The 23400-nt window shown below is 49.3% G+C and overlaps 1 protein-coding gene across 2 annotated transcripts in view; it reads right to left on the bottom strand.

The window, feature by feature from the left end:
- Positions 1–23400, bottom strand: part of Svp (COUP transcription factor 2) — a 59183-nt gene that overhangs the window by 17495 nt on the left and 18288 nt on the right. The window contains exons 3-4 of one of the 2 annotated variants that reach the window (XM_076374790.1): positions 17797–18348; positions 3627–3671 (exon numbers count right to left, since the gene is read on the bottom strand). In XM_076374790.1, coding sequence (XP_076230905.1) covers positions 3640–3671; positions 17797–18348 — 584 coding nt within the window. In that variant the 3' untranslated portion in view covers positions 3627–3639. The remainder of the gene's footprint in view (positions 1–3626; positions 3672–17796; positions 18349–23400) is intronic. The other variant, XM_076374789.1, reaches the window with a different exon arrangement.

Here is a 23400-nt window from a genome sequence, read left to right as displayed (position 1 = left end):
AGGCATGCAACGCCACAACACACGGAGGCACTGGTATTTTCCGTTTTCGGGAAGTCTCGAAACGGGCCATGGCACGATGAGGCAAAGAATGCCCCGTGTTTTGGTCCATGAGTCCGCTTTTCCGCTCGCTCTGAAAGAGATAACGACCTCTCGAGTGTTCGGTCAAATATCCATTCTACGCTGTTTTCCTCTTCAAAACGGAGTCCCCGTAGGCGTGTCGATCCTGCCAGCTGCGCGCCACGACCCGTTCGCCGAAGTTGTGCCTCGTCTCTCTCTTTATGCTAGCTGCTTCTAAATCGCTAGACCCCAGACACTTCTCGATCGTAGTCAGCCAAATTTTCACGCGATTCGAACCATTTTCTGAAATCTTGTAACTGGATAAACGATTCACGCCCTCACAGTTCTATGACTCATATGTGGATCAGAAGATGTTTAAGGATATATTCTCGTGATGCTTACACCACATTTATGCTGAGTTTCTGATCAAAGAGTATTGATAATGATAGGTATATTCTCCTCACTTTCTTCCGCTAGATATTTCTGTCAATTCTATGAAACTTGTATCGACTTTCTGAATATAAGAGCGCACTAGTAGGTATCCTTTTGACGAAAAGAGGCGAAGAAATCGCAGGGAAGCAAATCCAATAAACAGCATTTTAACAGATCTGAAATGTCTCTCGAATCCTCCGAACGAAATTGCGCGATTCGTCGCGCGTCGTAGAAGGGCCGGGCAAGACAGCTGGTGGCTCTTTCTCGGACGAGTGGGCCCATCAACAAATTTCGCTTGACCGAGGGCCTTGCGTAAGATAAAGATCATCCTTGCGATCCTATCCGGCCCACCCGGCACGGTCCACAAGAATATATATGGTTTGTTGTCGATTGTGTGTACACTCGTCGGCTGATTGGGCTCATTGTGGCCGATTCGGGCGTGCACTTGGCCTGGTGCGACTCGTGCCGTCCGCGCCAGGCCCTTTGCGCCTCCTTTTCGTCCGGAACAGACGCTCCTTTCTCGATTCGAGGAGGAACGGAGGTCTGTTCTCGCAGACGGGGCAGGGTAGCGTCGTCTAGACTATTTTCTTCGCGGAACAAGCCGTTTCGTCTCTCCTCGCTCCCCTTCGTCGCTCCCCGCGACCGTTCCTCATTCTTCGTCCCCTCAAAGCGACCCGAACCTCGAAAAGTGCTCTCGCAGGCCCCATTGTCGCGTGAACGCGTCTTCGAGAGAAGAGCAAACACGCTTAACCTCCCGACCTATTGTCGCGACCGATTATCCGATTTGCCGTATGCGTCCGATGGAATGTCTGTCAGGAGCGCGAGCCTAGGGTACGAGGAGCGCAGGTTCCTCCCGTCGCGGCGCAACGCGGCGCAACGCGTTCCTCTCCATTCCACTTGGCGCAACACGGTATACGCAACACGCATCGACTAATAATCCGTAATTCTAGCTGTTTATTGGTCGCTGCACGTGCGAGCATATTCCTAACGACGGGACAATATCGAACGACTATCCTCGTTACCGAGATAGTACCGTCCGTCTCCGTTTACCTTAATATCTGGTTATTACGAAACGAAATGCGGCGCGGAGACCGGTCGAGCTTTCCATAACCGGTTATCGTCGCTCGATATCGTAATTCACCTCGTTACTTTGAGCGCGCGCTTTTCGCAGACGTCCAACTTCGAGCAGCGCTTCCCGCCGATACGGCTGGTACATCCGATCTCTGCTGTGCAGCCGATCGACGTTCCCCAGAGGTCCTGAGAAGATCGAGCCGCGCGATGTAACGAAATTTGTCAGTCATCCACGTTTCCTTGGTCGAAGGCAGAGGCGAGAGAAGCTTTCCGGGATCTCCGATTCAAGTTCGGGGGGCGGACGAGGGTTAGGCGTTATTGGATTATGCGTCGGTATTGTCCCCGTGGCGGACAGCTGTTCGTCCCGAAGGCGACGCAAGATGCGCTGCGAATATGAAAATAATATTTCCCTTTGGCATCGGTATGATCGATATTTATTCAAGCGACGGTCGCGCGTCCGGCCGCATTGTATCGCGGCCCGAGATCTCGTTCGCCTCGCATTGTATCGACGCACAGAAAGATGCTCTTTCCTCTCTCGAGATTTGCGCGCTCTGACAATGCACGGGTCGAAATCGGCACGACCGATTAGAAGACCTTCGTCTTTTTCCCTCGTCGATTCTTTTCTTCCCGAATACGGTCGATCCGTAAAACGGAAAGTCATCGCTGACTTTTCACGATACCCGCCACCGTCACCATCGAACAATGCATTTATCGCGAATCGTTTCCTGTGATGTTGGAGATCCAGAGTTATGGATGACACTGGAGAAAAATTCGTGAAAGAAATATGTAGTTCGCTGCGCCAGTCTCTTAATGTATCTACTTTTATGGGAAAGACACGCAGGGACACACTCAATCAGCGCATTATGCAGTCAGTCTGCATCGGGAGTCAATTCCGTGCAGCTTATACCCTTTCGGAAATATTTTCTCGTAACAAATTACTGTTCAGTTTTATTGTGCCTTTCACCAGAGTAGTCGTTTAAAAAAATTTGAAATCGTAATCGGCACACCGTGGATACGATTTGCTATACGAACCGAAGATTACTAGCGTCTCGACACGGACATTGACGAACTCTGAACTTTGAGCCGAATCGCGACTCGAATCGCGACTCGAATCGCGACTCGAATCGCGCCAGTTGCGCAACGCGACTGAGAACGATCTCGGACTTTCGTGCGAGTTATTCCCTGGCAGTTGAGCTTCCATTCAAACGAATTCATGCTGGTGTTACGCGCGGACTTTCGATTTCTTGACGGCAATGGAGAGACTCTTTCCGAGGACCGACGATGGAACTTCAATCCCGACAAATTGGATTCACGGCGTGGCTGAGTTTTAAACTTCGTTTCGGGACGAACAAACGGCTGGCGGCTGGTGGTCCGGTTGGCACCGGTGCTCCCTAACTTTGCGATTCCCCAGCGCGAAAGGGGTTTTCGCATTCTCGGCTAAGTGAGAAGTTTTATCCAGCTCTCCTTACTTCCGGCTGCACGAGGAGCAAACGAGAAAGCGTTATCGCATTACCCGTCGAAAAATTATATTGTTCGGAAGCCGAGGAAAACAAAGAGCCCTTCTTCAAACCGACCTGCTAGAAACCTCTATTGAGCGTTTTAAGGAACCCCTTTTAAGAGTTACGCGAATTGTTTCCAAAAGTACAACTGCGATTTCGCTCGTATTTCCTTGTAAACCGATTTCTCGATCGACTTTCCTCGCACATCAGACATTCGTTGAACCGATGATGACCGAATTCAGGCAGACGCGTAACGTATGGCAATTGCGGCAACGTCAGTTCAGGGATTTATCGATAGCGCAGTTTCACAAGCTCTACGACCGAACAATGATTCGCGAGCGTTGAGTAACGACCGCGCGTCATGAACTCGACAACGCGAAATAATGTGTGTAGTAAAGAGGAACGCCAATGCCAATTTCCACAGGTCCTCCTAGTGGCTTCTGTCTTCGTGATTTTATCGAACAAAGAGTTTGCAGAAAGAATGTCCCAGATGCGCTACTATTTTCAATTGAGTAATATTTTATCAGCAAGAAGGGGGTCGTGGAAGCAATTGAATATGTAACTTACGTGACTAGGATATCTACGGAGGAGACGCACAAACTGTCGACTTACCTGGAAGAAGAAAAATAAATCAGATTAGCAGACTTGAACAATACACTGTGAAAGAATGCAAGCAATATGTACAGTCTTTCCTTGCTATAGATTTACTGATGAGTCTAGCGAAGGATACATTTTAGAAAAATTGTAATTTTTGGTTGTAATTTCAAGTATTTTAAGTATTGAATATAGTAAGGGGCTTATAACAAGAGAATACTGTATCCCTTAAAAGAAATTCTGAGCATAGCCGTTCAACATACGTATTGCGTTTCGCGCGTGCACATGAACGTTAATCATACTGCCAGCCATCGGAAAAAACTGGACACTGTAAAAGTTCCAACCGATTAACGCAAACCACCGCGTAGAAAAGAGGTAAAGAGGAAGGGAACGGCTGTAACGATCGGCTAACGAGTATCGTCCGATAGATCCAACGAGTACTCGAATCACGAAGGGGTACAAATGTCGTGGCCCGTGTATAGTAACCTTTAGTTTCCCGTACGATCGAGGAACTTGGAGCGTACGACACACCCTGCCAGGATTCACCGGCAAGATAACGACGTCGTGCTCGATCCCTCCTCGATATCGACCGATTAATTTCCCCCTTCTCTTCTTCCGCGTTCATTCTTTTTTCTCTCTTCTAATTCTCTTGCAGCTTCTCTCCGTTAAGTGGCGCTTCTAACACGGCCAAGAGGGATGCAACTTTTCGAACCGCTGCAACGCAGGCTAACGGTTGCCAACGCATCATCGATGGTTGTCCAACAGTATAGCATATGTTCTGCTCTTTTTTTCAGTTCATGGATCGATGATAGAGTGGAGTGTCCTTTCGAAGAAAAGAAGCAGCAGGAGAAGAAAGTCGGTAAATAGAAAAATAGATTGTATGATACGTTGATCGTTGAACTACGATGCGTCTGATCTGGCAGCGAGTTCGCGTAGAACGCACATCGAACGAGAATATCGAAAAGAGGAGAATACGGCTAAACGACGTAACAGCAGATCTAGTAGTATCCTCTCTCGCTCTCTCGCCGCCGTTTCATTGCGCGTTCCTGCTCTCTTCGCGCTCTTCTATCCATCCATCTTTCGCTCTCTCCTCTCCCTCTCCTTTTCGCTCGCCCCTCGACATTCTGCTCTGTCTTTCCTCGTCCGGTGGAGCGGCCGATAGATAATTGGCGTTGCGTGCTTCGAGATAAACGGCCGTGATTGGCGAAAATAACGATTAATAATTATCCACTCGCGGGATCCGAGGCGGTCTGCCCTCTCATCTCGGATCTCTCGAGAGATTCGAGCGAACCGAGAGAGAAAGAGGAACGGAGAAAGAGTGCGAGACGCTCGGATCTCCTTTCTATCTTCCGTACTTTCTCTCTCCCTCCTCGCCTCTACCCTCCTTCCTTTTTTCTCCTTGCACGCCCTTCGAATCTTTTCCCAACCAGTGCTTTACCTGTTCGGAATCGACGCGAGTTATAGTCGCGCGATGCATCTCTGCTCCGTTCCGCCGCGCCATGCCGCTGCGATTAGTCCCCCGATTTCGCTTCGGTACCAAAGCGGTACCGCTTCGAATCTAGTCGAGACCGCGGAAGTCACGTACCACCGCTGCTATGCCTACTCTCGTGCGTGGAACTCGATCTATTCTAATCCTTTCTATTCAGGGTTATGTCTATTCGATGCAATAACGATGAGAATGTAGTATAATATTGATTGAAACCTGAGTTATTGAGTTAATAATAGATTACCGAAAATAATGAAATTAGCTGATCATCAAAATGGTATTTTAGGTTTCAGTCTCGTACCGATCATTTGCCAATTGAGCCGATTAATTGAGGATCTACTGTACCGTTTGCACTAGACCACTGTACTCGATGTACACACGTACATATGCGAACTAATCAGGAAGCACAGAAAGCTACAGAATAGCTGTATTAATGAACGAAGCCCTACGTCGAACACACGATGCCCTGTCACGTCTCGACCTCTCAAGAAACTGCGTCGAATTTCAACATTACGTTTTCTATGCTGTGACATCCGATATCCAGTGTACCGCAGAAGCTGAATGATGTATCTAAACTGCGCAGCAGATGGGAAAAATGGCAAAAACTATGCGATATAAGACGAAAGAGAAGAAAGATTTCGGTGACGCAGGAAACCGAGAACTGAGATTAACTTGAGTACATAAGTCGTTTCATTGTATTCGTGGCGTCGTTGTCATCACGGGACTCGATGCACGAGAAGACGAGTGGCGCGTATCACGCGTTACGATTAACTGTCATTCGCGCTTTGCCTTTGACTCTCGCGCTTCAATCCAAGTCCACCTACGTACGTTCTCTCTCCAGTCTTTCTTTCTCCCACCCTTTTCTCTCTTTCTTACATTTGCGCCTACAGTAATAGAGATGTGACGAAGTAAAACAAAATATTTTACTTATTCGTCCATTGTATTATGACAAGTTTATTACGAAGATGTCACAAACAACAGCAGCGAATTTTCGCTGAAACATCGGAGGCCGTTTGATCGCAAACGTTAGAAAAATCGGGGCGGCTTGTGACTGGCGACAGTTTGCATTGCACGCTATTCGAGTTTCCTTCGCAAACACGTAGTCGGAGTTCGGGAACGCTGCGCGGCATTCCCTTCTGCTTGGAGCCCCTCAAAGAGCCAAAGTAAACGAGAGAGTCTCGAATGACGAGCGATACTCTTTGGTAACGAACAGACAGAACGGAAGGGTCGAGGGGGAAGAGAAGACGCGAAATATTCCCTGGCAACCAGTTTATCGCACTGCATGGGAAAAGTAGGCAGGCAACGGGTGGTGGTCAACGATGCATGCTTCGACCGAACCAGTGTGCGCTGCTTACGGAATTGCGTGCATCCACGCTACGATCTCAGATAAGTTAAGTGCAACGATTCTAACCGATCTCCCCGTCCTTTTGCATTCTTCCTTCCACCCTCTTTATAGGACGTCGCGATTCGATCTTCCGTCGCGGCACGCTCCTTTACTCGCGCACTAATTCCTTAACCTTTCAAGGACAGAGGATTTTCATCTGCTGACAGAACCGTCAGCCCTCCAGAGCGAACGCATTATTTGTTGTCTCGCGTTAAGGCCATCATTAATCTTAGTACCTCGGTAAACAGCTCGACTGTCGAAGTAGAAACTCCCAGTGATCGTTTTTCTGCGATTCCGTGTCTTTCATTGGATCGCACAAGGACCGATGGCATGTGCATTGACGGATAACTGGGCTGCAGAGATCCGCTATTCAGACATGCAAAAAGGATTTACGGGAGAGGAGAAGCAGTGTTACGTAGGAAAAAGCGCATCCCTGTCTGATAATTGAACGACGCAGTGACGGTGGCAGCGATACCAAGCGTGACGCTGGGTCCGTGACGCGATACGATTTGATAAGTTGTGTCAACTGCTCGTTAGTTAATTGTCGGTGCGCGACACTCTCACTGGCTCTCGCGGCTCTCGTTCGTGTACGCAGTCGCAACGAACCCCCGAGCTAACTTTGTCACCCCTTTTCGGCACCCTCCTGATGCTCGGACCTAGCTACCGTCAATGTACTGGCCACTGTCCAATGAATGCCCTTCATTTCCATACTTCGTTCGACGGTCAGTGAGACCAGCTAATCAGATTATTTAACCCTCGTTCGACCTGCCTGTTCTCTCCGTTTTCCTGATATCTCTTCCCCGACTCTTGCTCTTCCCCTCATTTCTTACTCTGTATCCTCCCTTTCCCCTACTTTTACGGCGATTAACAGCCATTCTTTCTCCAGGCAGCTAAAAACGAGCATCGCGAAACTTCGACTTACGAAAAACAGTGGACCTTCCGTTTCCCTCGTCCTGAGGGTGATCACCCTAATCTTGCAAAGGGCACAGAAGCTAGATGCGACGTCGCGACGGATATTCAGAGCTCTTGCTTGGAAATTAGTTGGAATTACCATACGTTCATTTTGCGACGCGAGAAAAACCAACGAGCTTCGTTCTCCACTCGGCTGAGTTTCGGTCGGGTTGGGTTAAGACAGCTCATGGAAATTAACTGACGACTAACCGTTCTTTAATTAACGGTGTTAAGCACGGGAAAGCAGGAAATGCATTTTCCGGTAGTTGCGCGAGACGCAGCGCGATCAGAAAATTAGCGCAATATGGTGAGTGAACAAAGCAGAGTTTTCTTCTGAAACATACGAGCATGGGATGATTCGTGGAAGATTTGGTCACGCGATTCGTGAACCATGGAGACTTCAGCGAATCTGTCTCGCAAAACAAATTTCGCGGTGGCGAAATGCGATCAGGAGGACGCTGAAGGCGAGGAACGAAGGGGCGTCAGAGATAGGAAATCGAGGCGAAAGAAGACAAAGAGAGTACGGGGGGAAGAACAAGTCAGCAAGGGGTTACAACGTAATTGTATTAGTTGGGTAGGGTCCATGGAGAGCAAAGGGGTCCTGCCGTAAAATTAATGCCTTTGGCTTATCAGTGGCCTGACACTTCAGCGCCAAAAGTCCTGCGTTCTAACCAGTGGCGCGGATTTCGAGGGACATCCCGTACGAGAACGATCCCCGCTACGGTTAGCCGCTAACTACACCAAGCCAACCACAATCCTCCCTTCGTCACGGTCTTCGTTTAGGGTAGACTACACGCCTCATTCTTGCCAATTATTTATTCTTTACGTTTTTAATCATTCGAACTCTTGCGTTCGTTCTTCGACCAAGCACGAACTCTCTGGATGGTGTTCGCGCGAAAAAGCATCCTCCTTTCGGACGAAAGGCGCGTGTAACTCTCGGAAACGTGGACGTTTTCGGAAGGCTATTTCTCCCCTAATGAGAGCCCCATTAGGAAATAACGGAAGGTATGCACCGTGGGCTCTGTCACGGGTGTAGAGGACCGATCCTGCTCGATGTAAATCGGATTAATTAAAGGCCGACTAAGAGAGGAGGGGGGCAAGGGGCGCGTTTTATTCGACTCGACGACGCGAGGATGACCACAAGGCTTGCACCAGACTGTCGGTGGAAAGAAACGGTGGAAGGAGGCCCGAGTGAAAACACAGAGGCGGGAGAAGAATAAGAGGAAGAAAAGAAGACTAAGAACTCGGTGCGAATGGCATGCAAGAAACTTGGAGTCCTGCTCGCAGGTGCACTGTGTCGCTTTTCTGCGCCTCGCGACCTTTCGCCGACCAATGAGGCCTTGGTCGACCGACAGTCATCGCGATTCTCTGCGAGAGTCACGCTCGGGGATAAAACAACGGGTTAAGAATAAAGTAGCAAAAGAAAAACAGTCGAGATCGTAAAAACCTTGGGTTATTGTGTACTGGTCGTATACTGGTTAATTAATTTTCTGTAAGGGTTAGCAGATCGGGTGTAACCACGAGATTCCGTCGAGTGGGAAAAGCGAGACGCTTAAGCGGAATAAATAGGTTCGCCTCGAAGCGACTCCAGCCGGTGTAAAAGTCGAGAGCGCGTGGAGCGTGACGAATCTCGTTGGCAAACCCAATACCGGGACCGAGGATGTTCCTGATTGAGAAGTCGGAAGGAGACGAGCGCGAGAGCGCGAGAGAGTGTATGTGTGCGAGCGTTCGCGTATCGAAGCGTGGAGGGAAAAATTGGATCGGTCACGGACACGTGGTACTGTGCGCGATCTCGTTCGTTCCTGATTCAAACCGAAAAAGAACCCCGATGTGCTTCGCCTCGAGACCCACCCACCCCTCGCTTCTCCTACGCCTCGTCACCAAAACCTCTCTCCTCTTTTTCCTTCTCCCTGCTCCTTCTGTCTTCCTCCACGGTGGCAGCTCCCTCTTCTCTCTTCTCCTCTTTATTGCTCTCTTTCTTTCCAAGGCTCCTTCGGCACCCCTTAGACACCCCTAAGCGGGGTACGACAGCGGTCGGTCGCGGTTAGGGGATGCTGAGTCATACAGGGTAGTCGGCATGCCGCATAGCGGATACATGGCGTGTCACCCCGAATATTATTCGACCGCCTGACAGCGCAATCTGTGAATGCGCGATATTGTCTGGTGGTGGCGGCAGTACGTTCCGACGTACGGTCGGCATGTGGGACTAGGAATGCCATGCGTGCAACCGCCAACACGCTCCCCCACCCTACGCATAGACTCTTATCCTGGATCGAGCGCGCCCTTGGCGTTTTCAGCGACTGATCTCGGCGTTGTTTCAGCGCTCGGACTCTGGCCATCGCGCTCAAACTATCACCTTTTAGTGTTCGTCGAAAAATCTCGCGAACGCGGTGTGGCACGCGCGACAACCAACCCCTCTCGTCTTTCTCCCCACGGAATGTCTGCTCGTCGCCAAAGGAGGAATTCTTCTTCGCGGAATTCTCCAGTCCTATAGTGAGTCCTCTGATCGAGCAAATAAATAAAGATGCAAAGTGGCGCGTGCGTGCAATAAATTCAAGCTGCGTTTGTTCTTAATTTAGAGTTCGACCGACAGTAGCGACCGAGTCTGTCGGGAAAAAACGCCTGCAGACACATCAGCGCTGAGACGCGTGAACTCTCTGACCCGTGGAACATCTTTTCGTCGATTCTTTTGGGAAAGAACGTTTGGGCCTCTGTAGAGCTCCGTCGCTGCGGCTTGGTCGATCCCGCTACGGGAAATTTTCATGAAATTTAAGAATTTTGTGAAAGGAAGTTTACACAGACATCGTCGAGAAGTGGGGCCGAGGGAAGAATGCGAGGGTTGCGTAGAAGAGTCGTGGCAAGAGAGGAGCACGGCTGTCGCGTGTTTAGCAGCGTGCCCGTGTCAAACGCGGCCATAAAACACGCTTGTGGCTAAATAAAATCCGGTCTCTTCGCCGGCTGTTCGGTGATATTAGGCAACGCGACTTCTTCTTTACCCCTCGATTCCTCTTCCTTTTGGACCTCGCAGGGATTGTTCACATTTCAATACGTGAGTGTTTTTACCAGCTGCGAATGTATCAAAATCCTTAGTTTTCACCTGCTTTTCTAACGATCATCTCAAATGAGAAAGAAGGGATAATCTATCGTGACTTGAACTCTTAGTGCTGATAGGTGCTAGAGAGTAGATCCTGTCAGTTCTTCAACAAGCATTAAGCTGCTTCAGAAGGGAACGGACCCTTCTGCTTTTCTGTCAGAGTCAGTGATCCAGATTGAATCCGAATGTCGGCGCGGCTCTGCTCGGAACAACCTTGGCCATCATAAACGCGCGCAAGTGTATTTAACTCTAAACGTCGCACTATGTGCATTGGTATGCCGGAACGAATTGCGATGCGCCTCTACTGGACCTTGCGCGGACACGTTCGTTCCAGACGACTCGATCTTTGTCGTCTCTTGAAACGAATTTACGAGGTAGCGCGATAAAGTTACCGGGCCGCTGGAATCTCGACTTTACGAGCATCCTACGGGTAGATGCTTTGGACCTGGACTGTTCTTGTGCTTAGAAAACGGAAGAAAACGCGGCGAGGGACAGGTGCTGCTATCGAAACCGTTTGCACCGCGATTCGTGCTGCCTCTTTACGACGGCTATTAAGCGAGCTATAGTCGGTTCAAAAATCGTCGTCTACTCTCATTGGGCCGTGGTGGATCAGTATCTTCTTTCTCTTTCGACCCTCCCGTTGCTTGGTCGCGATGCCTCTCGTCTCAGCCATCTTATTTGCTCGTTAAGACCGTCTGCGAATCAAAGAACCGCGCTTTCGCGCGGAGAACTCGCGATCGACCCTTGGGCTACGCGAGGCTGGAAGCTTCTACGTCTGTCTTTATCGAGCTCTGCGTTTGGCAAGAGAAGCATCCGACAGAGATCTCTCGCAAGATCTTGGATCGATGGGCAGCAAGAGAGGCACGTAAAATTTCACCGCGGTATGTCGTTTGGACGGTATTTCTGTGAAAACGGTGGCGGAAAAGGATGGGCTTTGTTTCGTGGACGGCGTCGCCGGCCGATATCACGGTCGAACGAGTTTTCGGGACAGTGGAAGGACGGAAATACAGAGGTGTAAGCGGGAAAGCGAGCAGTGGTCAGTGGCTCGCAGTAATACGCGGCTGGAGGTTAAGCGACGGACGAACAGAGAACTCGGTTGAACTCGGTTGAACGCGGTTCGTTTGGTGGCCGCGGAGAACTGGGTGGTTGGGGGTCCAGCACCGAGGTGGGCCTCGTAGAAGCCATGGCGAGGGTTCGTTTCGGCCGAGGACGTCGATAAGCGGTTCGCATTGTCCGACGGTCACGTGGCCACCCTCGCTATCCTCGAAACGACGCGGTAGCCCCGGCCACCGTCGTTTATATTAAACTCCGAGGTTAATACCGCGGCTTACTCTAATACCGGGGCAACCCTTTGCCCTGCGATACGCCGATAAGGGTTACGCGCCCGCGAATACCGGAGGATCCAGCCGCAACTCAGATCTTGTCCCCGTTCGTTCCGACCGTTGTCTTTGCGTACCATGAAAAACCTTTACGATCCCTCGTCCTTGATCTCCATCTCCCTCTTTCCCTTCTTGCTTATCCTATGAATAACCAACGCGGTGGTTCAACCAGTTTTGAAAATAGTGATAAGGAACTTTTAGAAACATCTGCTTGCCTCATACGAGATCCACTCAATTAACGATGGAGTTTCTTTTTTTTCGTAAGCTGAATATTTTTAAGAAGCTATTAACTGAAATTCAGTAGGTACCTTATGTATCTAACATAAAAGGGCCTCTTGCTGTACTTAACAAAATAAATAAGTAAAATTTACAAGTAGTGCACCTGTATAGTTTTATAAGCAGCAACACCAAAATTCCTGAAAAGAAAAAAATACACGCTTGGTGCGTTTGAATGAAGAGTCGAAAGAATTAATATCTCGTAAACGCGTTGGCGAGTCTACCAAGGGTGAAAACCGTGCAACTTTTAATCGCCCCCGTTGCGATCGTCGATAGAGGAGCGCGACGACGAGCGTGCGACGAGAACGCGCGCGGAAGAGGGCAGATAATAAAACGAAAATGGGTAACGCTCGAAGTCAAGGGTTGGGGGACACGACCCCGACTCAGCGGCAAGTAACAATGCAAGAGATAGAGAGTCAGTACGGGAATCGTGGTCCCGGGTTCGCAGATAACGCTTTCTCCCCTACCCCCGAGATCTTCATCCCTTCGTTTCGCTCGCCAGTCCGCTCGTACCGTTCTCTCTTCCTCCTCTACCGAGAGTATGCACGCATCACGTGGAATCCATCCGTTTGACACCCCTTCGAAACTGCGCCGCAAATAGATTGCCCACGATGCTGCATCGGCGTCGGGATTTAGCATTGTTTCCCCGCTTCATTCGCGACGAAGGTGCTATCGACCATCTCGATTGTATTGCGCCCTTAAATCTTTCACTCCGAAGAATATTCTCCCTACCATCCGTCTTTCCCTTTCGGTCCCCTTAAAATGAACGAAGGAAACGAGAGCAAACAATAACGACAGAGCCTGTAATGAACGAGGCACTCTCAGCTTGGCAACCGGCTGTTCTAATCAAAGAACGTATCGTTAGCATAGAGAGATCCGATTAAAGTCAATCGAGGAAGCTAAGAGAGAGATCGACAGACTGTGGCGACATGGTGCTCAATTACGCAACGCGATGCCAATGTTTCATCGGCCGATCTTTCCTGGCTCTCGAGGACTCGAGATCGAGGGACGACCTGTCGCGCGATCGCTCGTCGATCCGAGCGCTCGCGGAAGGGCCTCGCGTGCAAATGCCTGCTGGAATTCTGGACGCTTTTGTTCGACTGGTGATAGACACTGATTAGACCATTTCTACCGATTCGAAGTGATTCTCGTGATCCTCTGTCGGCTCATCTCCGGTCGACGTTTCGAGAGCACGACCGTTTCATCGCGTCGATAAATTATCCGAGGTTAACAGGTGAGCGCGGGCGACAGACGGCGATAATAACGGCAACGATAAACGCGTCAATAATACGGCAGACGGCGCGGATCGGGAACGCGGTTACGAGGAAGCAACATTAACGATCGATGCTGGAGCTGGAAGCTCCAATGTTCGAGTGTTGTTCCCACCATTCGTGCGTTTCGCTTCGATTTAGGTTACAAGGTCCATCGTGCTTCTGGTGGTCCAGCTATGCGCGTCGCTAGAACTAGATACCTTCTCCCACGAGCTGTCTGCATGGTAAACGCGATAATATTCTTCCTTGTCTGAGCACGACTACGCTCGAGGCGCGAGGAACTGCCATTCATCTTGTGTTTCACCGACTGCTCGATTCAGTGCCCGAAAGTATTTCACTCTTTAGAGGAATCCGTCTTGTGATCTCTCGCAGACTCCGTCAATAACTCCAACCTGATTAGATGGAACTTGAACTGGCGCAGTACACGAAGTAACTTCGACGGATTAAATTGGCTAGGCCATCGGCGCGCTAGAAGTTCGACCTCGAGTTCATTTTCCTGGACCACCGCCGATCCTATTGAAGAACGCGGACGAAAGGTTAGCGGTATCGAAATCCGGTTGCCCGTATTCCGATCTCGCCGAATAAGAACGTATCGCTTTGGCCGAGCTAGAGCGAGCAATGATCGCAGTTACTTTCTACTCGCGTCCCCGCGGTGCCCCCGTTTGCGCGTCCGCCTCAATATGCCGTAGCCTTTTCGCGATTGGACACAACGACGCACGAAATCGTTGCTCGAGGATCAGGAGGAAACCTCTGACGACATGTCAGAATGCATACCAAGAACTCAGAACTTTATAAAGTCACTGATTTCAAACGCTAAAGCAAGGCAAATAAAAGGTGCAAAAATCTTGTACTTTTCGAAGCACTAAAAATATAGACATGTCGATTGTGACTCGACATATTTATGGATAAAGTAGACTGCAAAGGGTTAAGAAAGTCCATTGTCGATTCATAGAAAATTGATTGGAGCTACGATCGGAACAAAGCGTGCTCCTGGATTCGCGTTTCGCGACAACGACTTAGGATTAATCCTTTAACAGGATCGGCAGAGGACTAGTATCCCATAAATGCAGCGAGACATCGATGCCAGGACGGTCCTCTAGTAAATTCCTCGCGACGGAGAAGCAGCCCCTGACTGCGGCTTATATTCTTAATTACATCGTTAATAGAGAAGGGTGGAGGAGATCGCGTAGAAACGAAAAGCGCGTGGTAGCGAATACGTGAGTCGGTGGTTGCCCGCCGCGCCGGTTGGCCAAGGCAAAGGGAATTGCATCGCATGCCACATAATCGTGGGAGTGTTTCCCATCAAGATACACGTAGGTACCGCACTCGCCGTAATACCTTCTCGCATAAATATATCTGCATCGTAGCTTTGCATGCCTCTACGGGGTGGCCTCGAACGAGCGAACACCGAGAACTTTGGGTTCGCAGGACAGATGTGATAAGCGTTACAAGCAACAGAAGCTTGCTCCATTTTTCTGCTTTCTTCCCTTAAAATCGGCCTAATATTTGAAATTAGAGGATGTCTAAGCAAATGTCAATTTTTCGAAAGCGATTGTTCCGTCTCTGTTTGTCACATCGATATTTCACGTATCAGATGCCTTAAACAAGTTGCATGGATTGGGCTCTAAATTTAAAATGGTTCATAGGATATTTTCGCGTCACCAGGTATGCGCGTTGTATGCACAGGAGAAAGCTGAAGCGCTGGAACGGTCGATCTAGCGAGCTAAACGTACTTTATGCACCGTGCCCTCGTTCCACCGTTTTATCCGAACAATTAGACACGTGATCCGCGGTTACGAAGCGTGTAAAAAAAGTCGCTGCCCTCTCAGATAGAGATCGCCTCTGTTGTCGAGATTAAAAGGAAAGATGGAGCGAAAACGTTTCATTCCAAGACATTTCCTAACGCGAATTACCATCAAAATACCCTCGGATTCTATGGAGACCGACGCGTGAACAGCGGCACAAAGTGCGAACATCCATTTATGCAGCTAAATGGTAGGCTTCACTTTTCTAACAGTGAAACGGCTGCTTTTACGCAAAACGTGAGGTTTGAAGGGAACATCGAGCGACATCTCTTCCGCCTTACGCAACGTCGTGCATGGAGCTTCGAGTATCGCTTATATCGCGAGAAATCTTCGAGCTGGGAGAAAAAGGGGAGCCGGGTGAGGGGTAGTGAGCGAGGGGACCCACGCAGATCCTTGGATAAAATGAGAAAAAAGGGGAAACAAGAAGAAGAGGAAGGAGAAGAAGCGGGTCCTCCGTGGCGAAGGAAAAAAAGAAGAAGAGGGTGGCCCGAAGGGGTGGATGAAGAAAGCCCGAGAATCGGGACATTAGCATAAGCTAAGCCAACCTAAGCGTGCCCATATAGCACGGAAATAAATAGCCGCTTGTCTCGTATCTACACCGAGACGGTTTAGCATGGGCCAACGTCGTCCTCTTCCTCATCCTCGTGCTCCCCCTAAAAACTGAACGAGCGTCCACTCGCTTACGCGCTACGTAGTACGATCGTTCGCGTACGTACGTTCGGCCACCCACTGCATATATCTCGGTTCTCGAACAACCAGCACATGTCACATTTGACCGCCCCGAACTTCAAAAACTAGATAAATATCAATACACATTGTACACCCTTTCCTATTATCAATAAATATTAGTCAGTATTGTTTATTATTCTCCGTGTCATACCACCACAAATATCAACCAGAATAATATTGCACATAGTCTAATACACGTGCGACTGATCCTAGAAAAGGCATTTACAATTGTGTCTTCTATTTTAGCTTCCAGTTAAAAAACAGTCGAGGAAGGGCAACGAAAACGACGGCGAAAATGCGATTTTCGGCGGAGATGGTCCTGGACGATCGTATCGTGGGAGGGTGCGCGGTGAACCGGTAGTCCCAGCGTTGGAGACGGTCGTGACGATGCTGCTCGTGATTCCTCGAGGGACGGCAAAGGAACGGGAGTAGATGGGCCGGCAGATAATTACCGCGCGCCTTCGTTGTCGTCGAACGCGAACATACGAAACGAGAGAATTAAACAGAGGGAAAGAGTCAGAGAGGCATGAAGAAGCAGAAAAAGAGAGGGAAGGAGAGGAACGTTTAACGGTAACGTTGCTTTTAAAGCATTTCGAGTATTCTTCGGTGAGTATGAAAACGTTCCGGCAATGCAAATATCGCACGTATCACGAAACATTCGTTAGTAAATAATATTCCATCAACGTTTTAGATTTTTCAAAACGTTATATAGTAATTATCGTTAAACGACTGCATCGCGGCACGTGTAAACGCGTATCGTGGAAAATCGTCCAGTTATGTGTATGGTAGGAAACGGCTCGAAGGAAAGACAGAGAGGGAGATAGAGAGAGGGACGAAGGGAAGTAGAAACGCAAGCATTGTCTCCGCGACTCGATGACGATCTCCGCAACGTCGACGAGCGAGCGCTCGTCGCATTGTTACGTCGGAGCGAATCTCGTCTCTGGCCAGAACGGGTATCGCGTTCTGGATGACAGTCGTTGCGACGATAACATCTTCGCGCGTCGATTAGACGAAGCTACAGAGAAAGCACGATCAACGGACGGTCCGAGAACGAGCGGGCGAGCGGCGCGCGTCAAAAGGCCGTCGCGATCAGAGTTCTTCCGGCGGCCCTGCCACCGCTCACGGTACCACGCTGTGGGAACCATTGTCCCCTTACTAAGCTTCTCTAAGCACGTCGAGGATCGACGAGCCGCGTGACAACAACGACCATCTTCGAGATAGCATCGTCACACGCCGGTTACGGAAAAGACGGTTCCTGGTGCGATACCAGGCCCGCCGAGATCATCTCGGCTCCGCTGCTCTTCTCTTTTCTTACATTTTCGCGGCAATCGTGGATGCGTGATCGAAGCAGAAACATCCGGGAACGAATCGAAATATATACTTATCTTAGCAGCAGCCTATTTTGGGGGGTCGATGAAGGCACTTAGCCCAAGGCTCTGCGAAGGATACGTATGGCCTGCAAAGGGAGTGACTGAGACTAAAGAGTTCTAACAGCGGACGAAGGCTACTGACCACCTTGGGTCTTTCAACTATCAGCTGTTTAGGAGTGCTTGTTATTCACAGAGCGTTTAGAAATGGTAACCGAGCTAACGTTGATACATGGTCTTCTTAAAGGATTTGGCTACAAAGTGAGGAAGGCTATGCCTGTTGGTAGATATACAAGAGGATTGTAATGAATCCCACGACACTTACCCCAGAACCTTGGGATTCAAAGAAAGATTGATCAGTTAACCTAACTTGGAAAGCAATTTTTCTAAGATGTAATTACCTGTGGTGAAGAGGACGATGGCCTTCAGGCAACTGTATTCGGCTGAATCGACGTGAAGCGCTTTCAGCTTTTCCACCTGTTCTTGAAATATTCTGATGTGGTCCATGAAAGCGACGACGCGGTCCGCTGCCATCGGCGAAGCGTGGAGTCCCGCAGCCGCGAGCAGAGGCGCCACGTGAAGAGGCATCGAGCACTGGCTCGCGTTCAGGACGAACAACTCGCTCCAAACTAACCTGAGCAGGGCGACCTGGTCCGTCACCTGAAGGTCCGGGAAAAACGGGATGTTTCTGGCCCACTCGACCGCCGAGAATAACAATCTCGCCGCGAGCTCGCAGATGTTGTCGATTCCCATGATATTGTTTGGCTGCATGCACTGGCCATATCTTGAGGTCGGATACGGCTCCGCCCTCAGAAGTAGACTTATGTACGAGGAGAGGTAAGAGTGACCGTTTAAACTAGCGCACGCTACCGCGTCGCCGTTCGTCAAGGCGAATTGTCCGGGTAAACCTGGCAGAGATGGTTGCGACGGTGGTACTCGACCCCTTTGCACAGCTGAAACAGAGAAAACAAAATCCAGTTATCTTCGTGAAGTATTTGTACCACTAGAAGAAACGATTTCGAATCCATTTCCGCGATCGTTTCGTTCACATATTCTATTTCTAATAATCAATATCACAAGTCTAGCTTATCTAATCGTCCCATTTTCGAATTCAACTGCCGTAGACTAATCTGAACACGAGTAATAAATTACGCGCTAAACTCCTAATCCTGCTTCCGGATAAAGTTTACAGACGTCAGCATTAGTTCCTCTAATACTAGAGTTAGTTGTTCGTCGCTGTCTCGCGCGACGCGAAAATTCCAACAAACTTGTTTCGCGATCTCCCTCTTCGGACGCTTATCGGCGTGGTCACGCATCGACGGTTTCGCGCGTCGACATTTTATTCCCTCAGCCGAGACAACGCTGCAGGATACCGACGCGTCCCAGCGAAGACGAAGACAAATACCGTGCGTAACGCCCGCTCGAGATGGTCGCGATCGAGGCGCTGACCTTTCGTGCAGAGTTTTCGCCGAATCCGCGCTCTTCCAAGTAGTCGCGATTTCGTCGATCGATAAGCTCGACGTCTAAGAATGGCTTCCCGACGCTTCCGCGAGAAACGCAGCGCATTCGTGGAAGTCGTTTCTCAGTGTTTCACGAAGACCGTGTCCGTTTCGCGAGCCAAGAATTTGTACGAATTCCATCGAGGTGATTAGAAAACGGGAAGGGTCGGGTGCGCGTGCGTAACCCGTTCGAGAAGCGAGATGGCTGTTGCCCGCTGCCCGAATGGTACAGAGTCGAGTGCACCGCCTAGGTTCTTTGGAGAATCCGCAAATATTGTGCAAAGGCAAACGCTCGAGACGAGACGTTTCTCTTTGGGAGAGCATCGGCAAACGCTAAGACAAATAACGAGCGTGTTCGACGTTTGGAGAAGGAACGAAGCGAGGAAACTCTGGCGATGATAACGAATGGAGACCACCGGCTGGATCTACGCGGAAGAGGCTGAAGATTAAGCTCGGGTCAGCGAGTTACGTATGCATTTCGTTCAGGCCCGATCCGTGAGCCGCGACTGGACTGCCACCTGTGCTTATTACGTTACTCGTTCTTTTCGAAGAAAGAATGCGCGAATATTCTTTGGGTCCCTCGCAGATCGTATCGCACCCGTCGAGTTTACTGTTAATCTTCTGTAATAACCATAGGCTGACCCAAACCGCTTCTCGCGTTAACTGTATTTCGAGTTATAGCTGCGCAGTTCTCCAGTAATCGTTTCTACCGCTGCTCGAAAGAAAGGCGATCGCCAGGGAAGGGTTAACCGAAAGGCAAAGAGATAAAGAAAGCTAGGGACAGGAAGAGAATTCTACCACGTACGAGACTATCTCTTCGCCGTTCTTTCTCCCTTCGCTGCGCCGTCTTCCTTTTTCTCCCAAGCCTCGACGAGAAGCGGCACCCTGCTGTGCACCGCCTGAATTCCAACCTCCGCCCCGCGGCTAACGAACACCGTCTCTCCTATCTTCTCGCCCTCCCACCCCCTACCGACACACACACGCACGTTCCAGCAACCCTAGCTCCTCGCTGGGCATTTTAGTTTTGTTAAAAAACCGAGCGACCCGAGACACACTTTGCGAGTTATAGGTATCAGCTGCGATAGACCATGGCTTCAAAACGACTAGACAAATTCGTATCATACACAATTTCAAAAGAAAGGTCTGATAGAAATAGTCTACTTTTGATGCATGATTGTAGACATGTTTCTACTTGATTTCTTAATTGAAAATAACAAAGGCAGACGTATAATCGTGCAGCGAGAAGACGATAGCCTGCATGCAGTCTAAGCTTCAATCGTAAATAGGTCCCATAACCATCTCATCTGATTTCCATTTTATTAATCGCTTATTCCACTTTAAGTACCGAACGTATGAAGATCAACAAGCCGCTACAGCATCAGAAGTTTATCGAACGGAGATGATGATACGGTTGTTAATCGTAAAAGTCAATTGGAAACTATTCCGAGTAAATACGTAATGCTTGAAGCAAATTGTCTGTCTATGAACTTCGAAGAGAACGATGTTTCGTGGCAATCGCAGCAATCGCGGCAATCTAATACAAGCACGATGCTATGTAGATTCGGTACCGTTATCGTTCGGCCCGAACACGGATACTCGTTTGCGCGGCTCGCTCAAGCGGAAAAGAATCTGCGGGGAATCCAAACGCAGCGTCGCGTCCACATAGTCGCTCTCGACGTTTGCGCTTTCCGTGACTTGAATCGAGACATCGTTGCATCAACCGTCGTTCGTTTCATCGAGTTTCTCCTCGTTAGAGGAGCCAAAGGAGTGTCAATTGCCACGGATGCCCGACGTGACAGATGCGCGAGGTGTACCTTCTCCTCTACTGCAATGTTTTCCTTGCAAACAGTATTTACTCGCTTCGACAATGCCTCTCGCCGAACAGAATTTTGATTTACATTCGATCCACGATACGACGAAGGGACCAGAAGGGAAAGCTGGTAGCGAGAATGAAATATCTGCCTTTAGTAGATTTGTACATGCACGGTGTAATGGCTTAGAGAAATCAAGAGAATTCTGACGAAGTCAGTTAACGCTAGATTATAAATTATCACGAGAGTCCGTGTTTTTTTCTGACGCGATCAGCGGACCGTCGCGCCTAAATTCCTCGACTGCGCGACAGCGGCGTATAATTTCTCGCGGCGGGTCAGAGGTCAGCCGATTGCCGCAAAGAGCCACGATTGCGAGCTTGCTTTATCAAACGCGTGCAGCTTTTGTTCCGAAACTGAAGTTGCGATTGTATGTCTGTAATTCACTCGAACGAAATTTGTTCGCGTTAGACATGAGAATAGCATGAAGGTAAAATATTTTCATTATTCGCCTGTGCGGTTAGAGAACATCGACCGACGAAGATATTAGCGTTCAACGATAGAGCGGAAGAGCTGACGCGTTCTTGGAAAAAACGTGTCGACGTTGGTCTCGATAGAGTTATCGGCAAGGCAGCAATGCTCGTTCAGTGCCAAAGTCCGCGTCATGTCGATCGAGCGGCAGCGAACAACTTTTTCGCGTTCTTTCACCATCGCGATCGGCCACTTCGAGAGGAGTCGTCATCGTCGCGTCTTTCTATCGCGGTTTTCCAATTCCAGTCACGGTCGTTTCCCCATCGTACGAAAACCGAGATTGCATCGGGAGTACTATTCGGTCCAAAGTGCTGCAAGCTGCCGAGAAGCCGTGTTTGCGACGAACCATTCAATTCCGAAATCGGGACGAAATTCAAGGCGCTCGAACGAGACGTCTCGAAACGGCAGAGCACTAAAGAACCCGCCACGCACGGCCATAGAGAAACTCTTGGACGTGGATTGATGATGCTGACGCCTGGTTTGCGAGGCAAAGAGAGCCAGAGCTAGAGAGGGAGAAAGAGAGGAGAGAAAGAGAGAAAGAAGGAGCGAGGGGTTGGGGGTCAAGAGAGTGGCACAGAGGGAGATAGAGCGGAGGAGAAGAGAATCTACGGTCTTCCTCGTTCGACGCGAGTACGAGTTCGTATTCGAGAAGAATATCTATCCGTCCTGCGCGCGATGCACAATGAGCGCCTGGCATCGTTCAAAATAATTATAAACATCGAGAAACGACGATCAATCTTCCGTTCCTCTTTGATAATAAACGAATTACAGAGACGACGTCGACTCGGAAATGAAAAGAGCGACGAGGAGCGTCAGACGAAGAAGCGTGAGGAGACCGACGAGAGGGGCAGGGGGGTGGGCAGGGGGGTGGGCAGGGGGGTGGGCAGCAAGAAGGGGGAGTGGGGGGACGGAGGAGGATAGGAGCACCCGCGGAGCGCGTGATTTAAAATGCTAATTTTTTTCGTTCGCAGCGACAGCGCGTTGATTAAGACGATCGTGCGGCACACCGCGCGGAAAGGAATTTCATTAGCAGACATGACGTACGGCTTAGAAATTTCACGCGGTCGAACGATACGCGCGTGCTCCACCATCGAATTTCAAACTTTCAGCCGTGCTCGCGGTCGACTCGCGTATCGGCCACTCGGTGAACCGCGATCGCGAAACAGTTCCCACGGAAATGGATATTTCTTCGAAGCTCGAGCCTTTTCAATTCGCGATATAACGGATTAGTCGCCAGCCGAACAACTCGAGCGAAATATTTCCGCGCACATGCTAACGTTCGTCGTTCCGTTACCCGTTTTACACCGCGGCGATTTGCTCGACGAGGCTAACGAACAACGAGCAAGCAGGCTCTTCGCGGGAGGTATCTTCGCCTTCGTAACTTGGGAGAACCGTACTTAAATGTCGTTTCAAAAGGGACAGCAGAAAAATATGAGCCTTTCGAGAGAGGGGTGACTTTAATGCTCAGTTGAAGTTATGTCTACAGCAGGTTTCAGTAGGATTGGTAAAACTAGAAATCAATTTGAAATTTCATATCCGAGTTGCAAGAAGTAGCTAATTGGTCTAGGTATTATGAAATATTTGATTAACACGAAATTTAAAAGGTATCGCGAGTATTCGAGAGAAGAAAAAGGTAGGAAGGATAACTCGCGAATCTAACTGACCACAATTTCTCTGCTGACAGTAACGACCTACATGAGCACCGGTAGGAGGTCATTGGGTCGTCGGTCAGGTATCCCGCGATGCGAACGTGACTCGGTATGGACGAAGGAAAATATTCCCTGTGGGTCCATAGGAGATACTTTAAGACTCTATAGAAGAACATTGACAAATACAATAAAATACAAGACCCCACGTCCAAGTCATCAAGCAGAAATTGTGGACACGAAATGACATCATTCGCGGAAAGTGCATTAATTCACTAAAACTCAGACTACTCTAGATCAGTAAGAATTACTACATCTATCTGTGAGTGCAAGACATACAACATAAGTCAAGAGGCCGAATATAATTTATCCCAATAGTCGGATGCTTAAGATGTGAAAAATATTTCAGTAAGTGGACAAGCAGCCACAGATATGTGATTGGCGTTACCCAGCCGCTTCTGTTACGATGGCTTTCGATGCATTCCTGTTCGTTTCCACAGCACAGTTTCCGCAATCGTGTC

The sequence above is a fragment of the Calliopsis andreniformis genome, chromosome 3 (assembly GCF_051401765.1).
Source record: "Calliopsis andreniformis isolate RMS-2024a chromosome 3, iyCalAndr_principal, whole genome shotgun sequence".
In the NCBI taxonomy this organism is placed as follows: Eukaryota; Metazoa; Arthropoda; class Insecta; order Hymenoptera; family Andrenidae; genus Calliopsis; species Calliopsis andreniformis.
Note: the sequence above shows the minus strand (reverse complement) of the source record. Positions and strands in the feature narration are given on the sequence as shown.